The sequence below is a fragment of the Notothenia coriiceps genome, unplaced genomic scaffold, assembly GCF_000735185.1.
Source record: "Notothenia coriiceps isolate Sejong01 unplaced genomic scaffold, NC01 NC01_scaffold00017392, whole genome shotgun sequence".
Taxonomy (NCBI): Eukaryota; Metazoa; Chordata; class Actinopteri; order Perciformes; family Nototheniidae; genus Notothenia; species Notothenia coriiceps.
The window spans coordinates 137,373-148,952 of record NW_011350093.1 but is presented as its reverse complement, the minus strand read 5'-3'; the positions used below and the strand labels follow the sequence as shown (position 1 = coordinate 148,952).

Sequence of the window (11,580 nt, the reverse complement as noted above, 5' to 3'; positions counted from 1 at the left end):
TTTATATCACAAGTCACAGCAGCCAGAGGTTCTGACTTCACGGTAGAGTTGCCACGTCAAATCTGAAGAACTCTACCCCAGACCCATGTATTCAGCTAGTTCAGAGAGAATAATCTACATGCTGCATAACAAGATATAATCATAACACCTCTATCAGCTGACGCCAACAGGCAGGAACAGGGAGACAAAACACTGAGAGCACAGCAGCCAAGGTTACAGGTGCGTGTGCTCAGTCAGGACAGTATGAACTGATGAACTGGGTCAAAGTTATGGGCCTTGGAAAATATTTCCCCAACAGTGGTCAAAAGATTTGTAATACCTCACAGAAATAAATGTTATACCTGTTTCATGATCATAGGGCAGGCCAAAGTATAATGGCAAACAAGGAGGGTTAATATCCTACCATCAAATCATATTTTTATCATAAAACAGTACATACTACATTTCATATCATAATAATAAACTGTCCAAAAACTGCTTTTGAACAAATGACCTTGTCCTAAACAAGCACAAGAAAAATGGATGGATTTATTAATCAACTAAAAATATTTAATTCATTGGAGGTTTAAAGTTTTGACGGTGAATTGCATCACAGATGGATTTGGCAACCAATTACATTTTATGGGGCTTCCTGAAGAGGTCCAGACCCCCATGCCTGTGCCCACTGAGATACAGTCGATTCTCCCAAATGAAACTGCACCATGTTGGACTTTTTAAAAGGATAAGCATTTCAAATATATTTTTTGTTACTAAAAACCTTTTCTTCCTATTTAATGTCTTCCTTATTTCTTTTGGAGAGCACAATACAGTGAGGTGAAGGTGGGATGCATTGATCGTATAGTGCTGCTGTTCAATTCAATGCATTATCATTGAGCTTAATGTAATACCTGTGCTAAAGCTGAAGGAGAAATAGCATTCAATCGTTGGATATACCCAATAATGGAGGTCTCAACTAAAACAAAACTTGTCTCCCATCAAAAAGTCTATTTGCCCACTACAATACCCCGTCTCTAAAGAGTGTAACCCGAGCTGTGAGCGAGGCGTCGGCCATACAGTGGCACTAAAGGGGTTGATACCACTTGGCATGATGCTGGACGACAGCCCTTATTCATTGTCAGAGGGGCTGCTATTCACAATGGAGAAAACAATGAAATGCTGCCATTATAATGGGGACCAAAGGCCCGGTGGCAGCCCGACACCTGATCTCCTCTTTGGCTCCGGCTTCCTTTTGTGCCAGCATTTCATATCTGAAATATCCACACACCCTAAAAAAGCAGTAGATGCTGGAGCAGCGATGGACCTGAGGCTTGGCGTTTGTGCACTCGGACATGGGGAATAAACAGACCATCTTCACAGCACAGCAGCTCGATTCCTATCAGGTTGGTGTCAATCCCGTTTCTTTCTGACTGAGACGGTTAGCCTCATTCTCTTTGGTGCATCGCTTATCAATACCAGCTCCCAGCATCTGTAAACAAGGGCAATAGGCCTGTCAGACGTCATGTCTCAACCTCCAAATGTGCAGTTCGAAAAGGAAAGTATTTGGACTTGTTACAGTCAATGCATCAGAGGCCATTTGTGGTGTTAAGTTAGTAACAGGATGCATAGTGGCATGTTTTAATCAAGTGATAAAGTCTTATTTAGATACCTGTTTTGATGTCAAATCAGTGGTGGAAGTTCACTAACGACATTTGGTCTTATGAGATACCTTACTGTAGTACTGTACTTAGGTGTTATTCTTTGGCAATGTACTTTATGAGTATTTTAATTTGTTGCCACTTGATACCTCTACAAGGAATTTATTTGACCTTACTTCTGTAGTAAGGTAAACATAGTAATATTACATGTATTTCTAACCTATATTAATATCCCTAGAAATAATATTACATGTTTTTTAAGAGTATACACAGATATTAAGATTAAGTATAAGTAGTTTTTGTGGCAAATATATCTTGGTTAAAAATACAAAAATGGTTTAAAATGCATGACCTTTACGAGTTTTTATATTGTGCGGAATCATTTTTCTAGAACTAGTGTCCAACAAGTGATTAAGAAATGCTGCATCATACCTTTTTTTTAATTTCTCAACATTCCTGCCATAATCTGATTGTTTTTGCAGGACTGTACATATTTTACAAGGAAAGAAATTCTCAGGTGAGAAATTAAATTATAGCATTTCTCCTGAATCAAATTATCTGACTGGTATCAAAATCTTGTTGTATCAAAGTTATTGCTGGTTAGACATTATACAGCACATTTTCTGTTCTGTTCTGCACTATACTTTACTGTAACTCTAAACCACAATATCATGAGGCCTCTCCTACTGTGGGGCAGGCTACCATTGAAATCACATTGTTTTAAATTCTTGCTTGACTGTGCTAAGAAGACATTGTTTTCCGTGTGGATAATAAAAAGAGAGAAATAGAGTTTTTTAAATATTTCTTAGATACGATCTGCCCCATGTAATATCAAATACATAATATTAAACGATATCTTTTAATTTAATATTGAAAGACCTTTTTTTTTTCAACCTTTCCTAGACTGTTTGACCGCTATCGGGATTTGGCGCCGCAGCTCGTTCCCCTCGACTACACCTGCCAGCCAGATGTGAAGCTACCATATGAGCTGATTGGCAGCATGCCAGAGCTGAAGGTAGACCCACTCCCTGTGTTCCCAATACATAATTAATGGCCAACTAATCGACAGAATTATTTGAAACGTTATATGTTACCCGACTCCTTTAAACTTTAAGAAAGCTGGTGCGTCCCTCAGGGCACACTTGTTTGAAATGGGTCAATTATATGCCTCTTTACACAATGACAGGGAGGTAAACATATGTGTTAACATGCTTGTCGCTGACATGTCCTGAGAAAGGGAGAGTTAGATTGTACTTTGTCCGACATTCATCCAAATTGAAGAGCTTTTTTGAGTTCTTAAAATAACAGTAACTCTGAAAGAAAATTATATATAAATTGAACATAAACACAATCTTGTAGCACAGCGAAGCCATCAGACCAACAGGAAACGGTTCTTATTGCTTCGTGATTTCATCAGTTTTAACTTAAAGAGGTGCTGGTGTCCCCTCTGTGCAGGACAACCCGTTTCGTCAGAGGATCGCTGAGGTTTTCTCTGACGACGGAGAGGGAAACATGACCCTGGACGACTTCTTGGACATGTTTTCAGTCCTGAGCGAGATGGCCCCGCGTGACCTCAAGGCCTACTACGCTTTCAAAATATATGGTAAAATATAAAAGAAAGTAATAGACATTTTTAAAAATCAAATGGAGGTTATCAAATTTTTAAAAATATATTTAGTTGAGAATGGCTTTATCTTCCACAGATCCTACTGGTGTAAGAGCATTCATTCAAATGAACGTAATTCTCACTTTGAATCCCCTCTTTCTTTTCTTCTGATCTTTTCATTCCTAATTCAGAGAATGGTATGGAAGTGGTCTCAAACTGAGCTTGAACATATGTTGAAGGTGACCGCATGCAGAAATTAGCATAAAATATAAATAATACACCAACAACATTACATGTTTTATATGCTATAATATTTTTTCAGATTAGTTGTCCAAAAGTTGTTCAAATACCAAGAATTGTGCAGTATTGTACAGACGTAGTGTGTTTGCATCCAACCAGATGAGAACCTGAAAAACTGCATCACTTTGTGTAAAGGAATAAGAAAGAAATCATATTTATAAGTAAAACACAATAACATTAGGAAATGTCATCAGGAATAATGGTTACAGATCATAATGTAATTGTAATATAATAATAAGTATGATTTTTGAGCTGTTAACGACAGCCCGGGATCTTCAGGACTACAAACTGAAGATTAGGAAACATGTAGGCCTAACTGAAGAGTGTGATAAACCACGCTGATACCTAGCCTGTGTGCAACACATTCATCTAATCCCTTGTAAACATTTGAACTATGAAGCCAGTTTCATAACAGTTGTTAAACATAAGTATATTTTGACATTTCATCAATGTGCAGGCTTATGAAAATGAACCACGGTGCAAAGTCTGGGAGCTGTAAGCATGACGGATGGTGCATGGAATGTTATAAATGATTAAGGGGCCCATTATAGAGGCAAAGAGCTCTTCAAAGCCCAGTTTGCGCTCTGCAATAGTGCCCCCCCTCTAATTAACAAATGCTGACAGATGAAGAAGTTACATACACATGGCCATGGTCATGGGTCAAGGAAGATTTTCATTCATTATTCAGACCAATAGAGGAGGACATACTGTAACAGAAGGGTTGTGTTATGATGAGCTAGATACCTCAAATGAACTCTCCAATGGCGGACTGGGAGAGTATGTAAGGCTTAAAGAATGTTTAAACAATGCCTTAATATGGATAAGGAAAAAGCAGTAACATTACGGGGTAAGACAAATAATTAATGCTATTCGATTTAGAGATATAGTTCAAACCCTGAATATTTATATATATATTTATTATTATATTTATTCAACAGTTTGGTCCATAACATGTCCAAATAGTGGAAAACATCCACCAAGCCCTAGTCAACATATTCAAACATACTTTTATGTCCACAATTCATTGAGATTATTTCCTACTTGATTTCTATCTTTTGCCAGATTTCAACAATGATGACTTTCTCTGCAAGTCCGACCTGGAGAAGACTCTGAACAAACTGACCCGTAACGAGCTGACGGAGGACGAGGTGAGGATGGTGTGCGAGAAGGTGATCGATGAGTCGGACCTGGACAACGACGGACGGCTGTCCCTGGAGGACTTCCAGACCATGATCGTCCGAGCTCCAGACTTTCTGAGGTAGGCCAGAGATAACCACATGATGAACCCCTACAAAGGATACATAAGAACAATTCATCATTACATATTTTGTATCAATGACCGTCATCCTATGTTTTTTTAATATAATAATATCTGTTCTTAACTTTAACTTCTAATGAATAAATCTAACTTCTCTTATTTCTGTTCACAGCACCTTCCACATACGGATATAAAGGAATGAAGCTTTCATTTATTTCTTAATCTTAATACCACCTAATGATGGACTGAGTGTCTGGAAAGTGTGACTTCTCAAGCAACAAAATCTAATCTTGTGAATAACTCAAATGTGCCTTTTGTGTTTTCTGTTTAAAAAAACCAATAAAAACCTACTGATCTATATCAGAGAAAATCATCCCTTAGACATGTTGCATGAAGACAAATTAGATTTGTACGCACATACCGAGTTGATTCTTCTTCAGAAATAACACCAGTCATGGTGACTGCAGGCTTATCATCACATGCAGGCATGGACGAAGCCTTAAAGACAAGCCTCATTAGTTATGACCATCAACAGCAGATCTGTTTTGTATCGAAAAAGGGATCAGTTACACAAGACTATAAAACAAAACACATGCCAGAATAATCCACAGGGTTATAGCGGTCCGAATAGAGAAGCGTTTGTTGTGCAAGCAGTCAAGCTGCATGGGGTCAACTGGCAGCCAATAAAGACAGTGACTAGAAATAAAGTTAGTTTTATAATCTTATTTTATTAAATCAAAAGTACAGATATCTACAAACTGTAGATACATTTTCATATGGGTTTAGAAAGTACAGTACAATTTAAGTAGATCTCTTTTTTTTTTCAATGTGATATTTACAATTTTTTTTCACTTTTTTTCTTCAAAATGTATTTTTATTATTCTCCCGTGTACTTCACAAATCGATGGATTGAAAATATGGCTGTAAAAAGGGATGTACATTATGTTAGTAAAGGATATGATATCAAAACTAAAATCAAAGAGAGAGGTTCATTTCAGATGAAAATGACGCAGTTCAGAGTCTCTCTAAAGTCTGCTCCCAACGTTTCTGTTTATGAATCAAAGCTACAGTATCACTCGAGAGGGAAAACAGCTCCACACTTACAGGCTCTCTCTATTCAATCTTCCATCATGATAAACTCAACTCGCGTTGTTGTTGCAATGCCGTTTATACAGTCCTGTTTTTGGCTCAACGAGTGACACACAAAAAAGCCCATACATTCAACTGTACAGGTCTACGTCTGAAATTACATCACACAAATATGCACAGGTCCAAGATTCACAATGCATAGCTCACCTATGACAGAACTGAGTATTAGCAGTTAAGACAAATGGCCATGAGGTCCCAAATGAATTGATAATAATAATACAAAAAAAGTGCAGGCAAGCAGAAGCAGATCCTCCCTCGATATTGTGCATATAGGAGTTCGATTTTCAGACTGGTGAGAAATGAAGGAAGGAGACATGAGGAGCAGTGGAAATAGATGTCAAATAGTGGGTACATGTTTGGATCGCACAGGTATAGCTCACTGTGCCTCGCGCTCTTAATAAAATACTGATTAAAATGTGAGTTCAGGTGTTCATCTATAGTGCATACTGTGCCTCTGGTGCCACCTAGCTGTCAAACTAAAGGGCCACTGTCAAACACAAACGCACAATAATACTAGTGGGAGCACCTTTCAGCTTTCACCAAGCCAGCATTCATGTGATAAGCCAAGAAACATTACTTTTTAAACTATAATTTGGCAGGGCAGTAGCATATGAACAGGCTTTTTTTTCTTTATATAAATATATATAAGTACATTGGGGCAATGTTTTTCAGTGAACTAATACCACGGCAGTGGATCACTAGAAGTGAAATAGCAAAGGATATCAAGTCATTTATAAGTAGATGTGGTAAAAAAGAGTTTAGGAATTATGCCCAATATATTACCAAGACTCAAAATGTTTTTAAGTAAGTACTTGTACTGCAAAACTATCACTTGGCACAGACTACACACAAAACACGAGTTACTGGTAAAGTGCAAGGAGAGCTGCATGGATAGCAGAAGAGGGGGGGGCTTACAGTATGAAAAATTCAAAAGTGATCTTAATTTCTGATCAAATAACCAGAGACGTCATTTAGCTTGACTGTGAATCAGAGCTGCTACAACACTTTAAAGTCAAACGGCCAACGCTTTAAAGCAATCCCATGAAACAATCAACTGAATGCCACTGTATTTAAACGTTGATATTAAATGTTAGAGCAAATATAGAACACGTTTAGTTGCAGCTTCTCAAATGCGAGGATTTTCTTTGTGTTATGTGATTTTAAATTGAATGCTTTTGGGTTTTGGACTTTTGATCTGACAACATTTTTAATTGAAAGATGTCACCTTGACTTTAAATAGCCATTTTCCCCACTTTGTAGATGTTTTAGAGATCAAAATATAAATCGAATAATCAAGAAATGCAGTGGCAGAATAATCAATACAAATAATGGCTAAATGCAGCCTCCTCTCATTACACGCTGGACTTCATTTTGAAGGATTATTTGAATTATAATGGGAGCACATCTTGATATCTTTCTGTAAAAAGGGTAACCTTCTGCACGTTTTCCCTTCCACACCTGTGTACGATACTTTCCTTCAGGTCACTACACCAGAGAAAGCCAAAGCGGGAACGCGTCACTACACCAAAGTTCTACTAAAAATGTGCCAGCAGAAGTTTATCTAAAGAGAAATCTGGATTGCCAATCTGCCTTTCAACATGACAGCGGCTGCAAAAAGATAAAAGAGTGGAAGGCAGGGTGCGATGAACAGGACCGGATGTTAAAACTTATTTTAAGCTACTCAAAAGATTGTCGATGACTACAGGCAGAGAACTGAACTCAAATGTAAGATATTTTAATCCCATTCCTCTCTGACCCTTGACTGCTTTATGCATGGCACGAGTGTTAACTCCTCAAATGACAATGAAAGCTTGTGCAACTCTGTTTCACTTCAGTTCAAGCCTTTCAGTCTCGGTTGATGTTTATCACTTAAAGGGAAATAGCACTTAAAAATAGATCTAAACGTCACATTTGTATTTGCAATCCCAGAACATTAATTTAACGTTTTCTCATCTTCAGTTGTGCTACTGGCTGTGTGAAATATGAGGGCATTGTACAAAGAGACTTACATCAAAAGAAAAAGCCTGTGTTTTGTGTGATAAGGAACATCTGGTCAATGCTCCTGGTTTTTATCTCAACCAGTCAAGCATTCTGACCCATGAAGACAACAGATCTCCTTAGAATGAAAGAGAAGCACCGCTGGAAGCTTTCAGAAGAGGAAGAGAGGAGGGGAAGTCCTCCTGTTACTAGGAATATAATGGATTGTGTGGACTGGGTTGAAAGAAGGAAGGGGAAGGAAGTGCTAAGAGCAAGCACAGTCCATTTTTGTCCAGCCAGCTGGAAGCCAGTATCGAAGGCCTCGGTCCTCAGAGTAAGCTACAGCGGAAGAAGCTACTCTTTTTCTGAGGCTCGGAGATCTTGACTCCGTGACTGCCCCCCTGCGGCGTGTTGCCCTCCTGTGAAAATGACAAATAAAAAGGTCACTGCTGTCATGTAGAACTGCTTGGTCTTATATAGTTCAGCCACTTTCTTTACAGTCCTCAAATACTTTCTAAAACCAGAGGCCTATGGATAGTTTTTGAAGCTGCTCAAAAGCAATTGTAACATTCATCAATTTGCCCATTTCCAAAAACGAAGTGGTATTATCGAAGAGTTCTTACCAGCTTTGTGTCCATTTTTGATTTGATGTCCCTGGCGAGTGTCAAAAATGACTGTGAACCGAAAAAAAAATGTTATTACATGGCTGATCTATAATCTGTGAGGCACACTATAACTCAAGGATGAATGTATATTTACATTTTCCACGTTGATGTTGGCCTTTGCACTCGTCTCCATGAACTTGATTCCATACTCTAATGCGAGCTAAAAAGAAATAAATAAATAAAGGAGGTAACCATCAGTCTTTTTCATTTGTTTATCACACCAATATTTTTAATGAGCAAATATAATTTGAAGACAACGTATTGATTTGAAGTAAACCAAGCTTCTCACCTTCTCCCCCCTGTCTTTGGACACCTGCCGCTTGTCATTGATGTCACACTTGTTGCCGAGGACCATCTTCTCAACATCAGATGATGCATGCTGGATCCAGAGCAGAGAAATGTAATGAAAACAACCTTCTACACATGCTGTCATTTGGATATTTGAAGAAGTAGGCAGATAAAATAGGACATATTTGAGCCAGTTATTACCTCCTCTATGTTCCTTATCCAGTTCTTGATATTTTCAAAAGACTTCTCGTTGGTGATGTCGTAGACAAGCATGATGCCCTGAAGAAAAGAAAAAAACAGTAAATCAAATGTGTTGAGAGTATTAAAGCAACTTATATGTTCCTTCAAGGAGGAAAAGGGTTATGTTGCATTTGTCTGAAAAAACAAGAGACACCCACCATTGCTCCTCTGTAGTAGGCTGTTGTGATTGTTCGGAAGCGTTCCTGGCCGGCCGTATCCCTGAGAAACAACAAAAAGTATCTCAATGTATCAGAAAGTTAAAGAATATATACCAAATGCATGAAACAAGTTTTAAAAATAATTGTATAAAACTTGTGGAAATTGTAATCATTGTTTAACTGTAGTAAAATATGCCAGCTATGTAAAGTTATTTATTTTTAAATTGACTTTTTGCAGGTGAATGTAGAGGTTGGCTTTGGATGAATTCATTTTGTAGGCTGTAATTAACACAAACTATAGATAAAAGTGAAATAAAATATGCTAAAATTGCCTTTTGGAACACGTACATACATCTTAAAATAATTGCACGACTTTAAAATCAAGAATACTCGAACGTTAAGAGTGTTAATGACGTTTAGGCATCCTACTGTACATCTATGAGAACCATTAACGTTGCCTTGAAAAAAGTGGGTGCCACCGCACTTTACTAACCAAATATTGACAAAAACCCTGCCAGCCCATGAAATGTTCTGGAACTAGTAATAAATAACGAGCAACTTACCATATCTGTAACTTTATCTTCTTGCCGTCAAGCTCTATGGTCCTAATCTTGAAATCAATGCCTAGAGGGATAAAGAAGTACGATGCATGTCAATCATAGCGATAGTTTGCTAGCTAGCGGTACCTGTCAAACATTGGCCGACACCTACTGCGATACAAAAAAATGTCACTTGTGGAAAGGTATTAACAGGCGTCTTGGTGTCTTATCATGTCATAAAGCATTACTAAGAGCATAAAAGAACAAAAGCGCATATATCATGGTTAAATTAACCAGTTAAAGTGTGCTACATGTAAGGTTTTCCGGTGTCTTACCAGGATATAGACAGAACCTACTGGCTAGCGCCAAAGCTACTTGGCTAACCGCAAACGTCCGCTAGCAAGTGGAACCACAAGGCAAAAAAATTACAATGAAACACACATATTTCTACCAATTTCCTAGCCTCCTTCAAAACACATAGGTCACGATATGTTCCCGTGCCATCTCGTATTTGCGAGTTACATTATATTAATGACATCTCGAAGAACCAAACAGTCTTTATTAATAAAAAAGATAAACTACTTTCAGCCGGAAATGTAGCATAGCTAGCATTCCAGCAAGTAGACGGAGCCCTTGAGACGGACCATTGTAAACAGACAGAAAGACAGCGTGCATTATCAAATCCGTACCTATGGTTGAGATAAACGTGGAGTTGAAGGCGTCTTCTGAAAACCTGAAGAGGACACAGGTCTTCCCGACTCCAGAGTCGCCGATTAACAGTAATTTAAACAAATAGTCGTATGTCTTCGCCATACTTGATATTATTGCGGAAATCCCGCCCGGCGAACCAGTGATGTGGAGGTACTGAAATATACTGAAATAACGCCGCCTGCTGGCCCGGAATCTCCCTGCAGTTTATAACTGTCACCAGTGGGCGTTTACCCTTCAGTCACTGTTTCCGTCTAGTGTGGGAAGTATTAACCATAGTCCAAGTCCACATTCTTGAAGTACTTATACTTTAATTATTTCCTTTATGTAAAGCTTCTTTGAGCATTAGGAAAAGCGCTATACAAATCCCATGTATTAATATTATACTTACATTGTATTTATTTATTATTACAGTAAACAGTATTTTATTCCTGTACAATATTTCATTTTCAATTCTGTTTTAGCTCATATGTTTCTGATTTACATGTATACAGTTCACACAAATATATTTCGTTACAACAGCTTATTACCGAAAAAACGTTTTACTTTTGGATTTTCTCAAAATGAAATGCCATGCAAATAAATATAGAAATAAAATATCAATACTTAAGAGTATTATGTAAAAGAGTATTATGTAAGACAACAGTGCAATGAAACCAAGATATTTTGTATGCAATATAGTGTATCATAATATTTTATACTGCTTCCTTTTTGATAAAGCTACTGTTGGGCTGATTAGATTCAGCCCCTAGTTTGGCTGCTAGGCTTAGACTGTCGGGGGACACCTTGCTTCTTTCTCTTTGTACCCGTGTACTCATGTTCCAAATAACCCAGCTTTCCCCAAATGTATTGTTGGTGTCTGTCTACGGTGGGATCCTGAGTCGTGGCTGAGCCTGTCACTTTGGTCCTGCCAGATTCTCACCATGCTACTTCTTCGATGATGGCTCCCACAGGATTGTTGACATCCACCTTCTTATGTTAAGAGTAAAATGTGTGATATTGGGCTATATAAATACACTTTGAGCGATTGCTAAGTGAAAGCCTACTTGGCAATACAC

General features: G+C 38.0%; 2 protein-coding genes across 2 annotated transcripts; one reads left to right on the top strand and one right to left on the bottom strand.

Moving 5' to 3' along the window:
• Positions 1 to 1,289: 1,289 nt before the first annotated feature.
• On the top strand, positions 1,290 to 6,895 carry cib3 (calcium and integrin binding family member 3). The gene is made up of 5 exons (XM_010776811.1): positions 1,290 to 1,379; positions 2,117 to 2,151; positions 2,538 to 2,649; positions 3,090 to 3,237; positions 4,603 to 6,895. Exons 1-5 carry the CDS (start codon positions 1,329 to 1,331, stop codon positions 4,800 to 4,802), a joined length of 546 nt encoding a protein of 181 aa, XP_010775113.1. The 5' UTR covers positions 1,290 to 1,328; the 3' UTR covers positions 4,803 to 6,895.
• rab8a (RAB8A, member RAS oncogene family) lies at positions 5,662 to 10,691 on the bottom strand. The gene is made up of 8 exons (XM_010776812.1): positions 10,504 to 10,691; positions 9,839 to 9,899; positions 9,276 to 9,336; positions 9,079 to 9,156; positions 8,879 to 8,968; positions 8,684 to 8,749; positions 8,548 to 8,598; positions 5,662 to 8,343 (listed from the first exon to the last, which is right to left on the bottom strand). Exons 1-8 carry the CDS (start codon positions 10,625 to 10,627, stop codon positions 8,254 to 8,256), a joined length of 621 nt encoding a protein of 206 aa, XP_010775114.1. The 5' UTR covers positions 10,628 to 10,691; the 3' UTR covers positions 5,662 to 8,253.
• Positions 10,692 to 11,580: the final 889 nt, after the last annotated feature.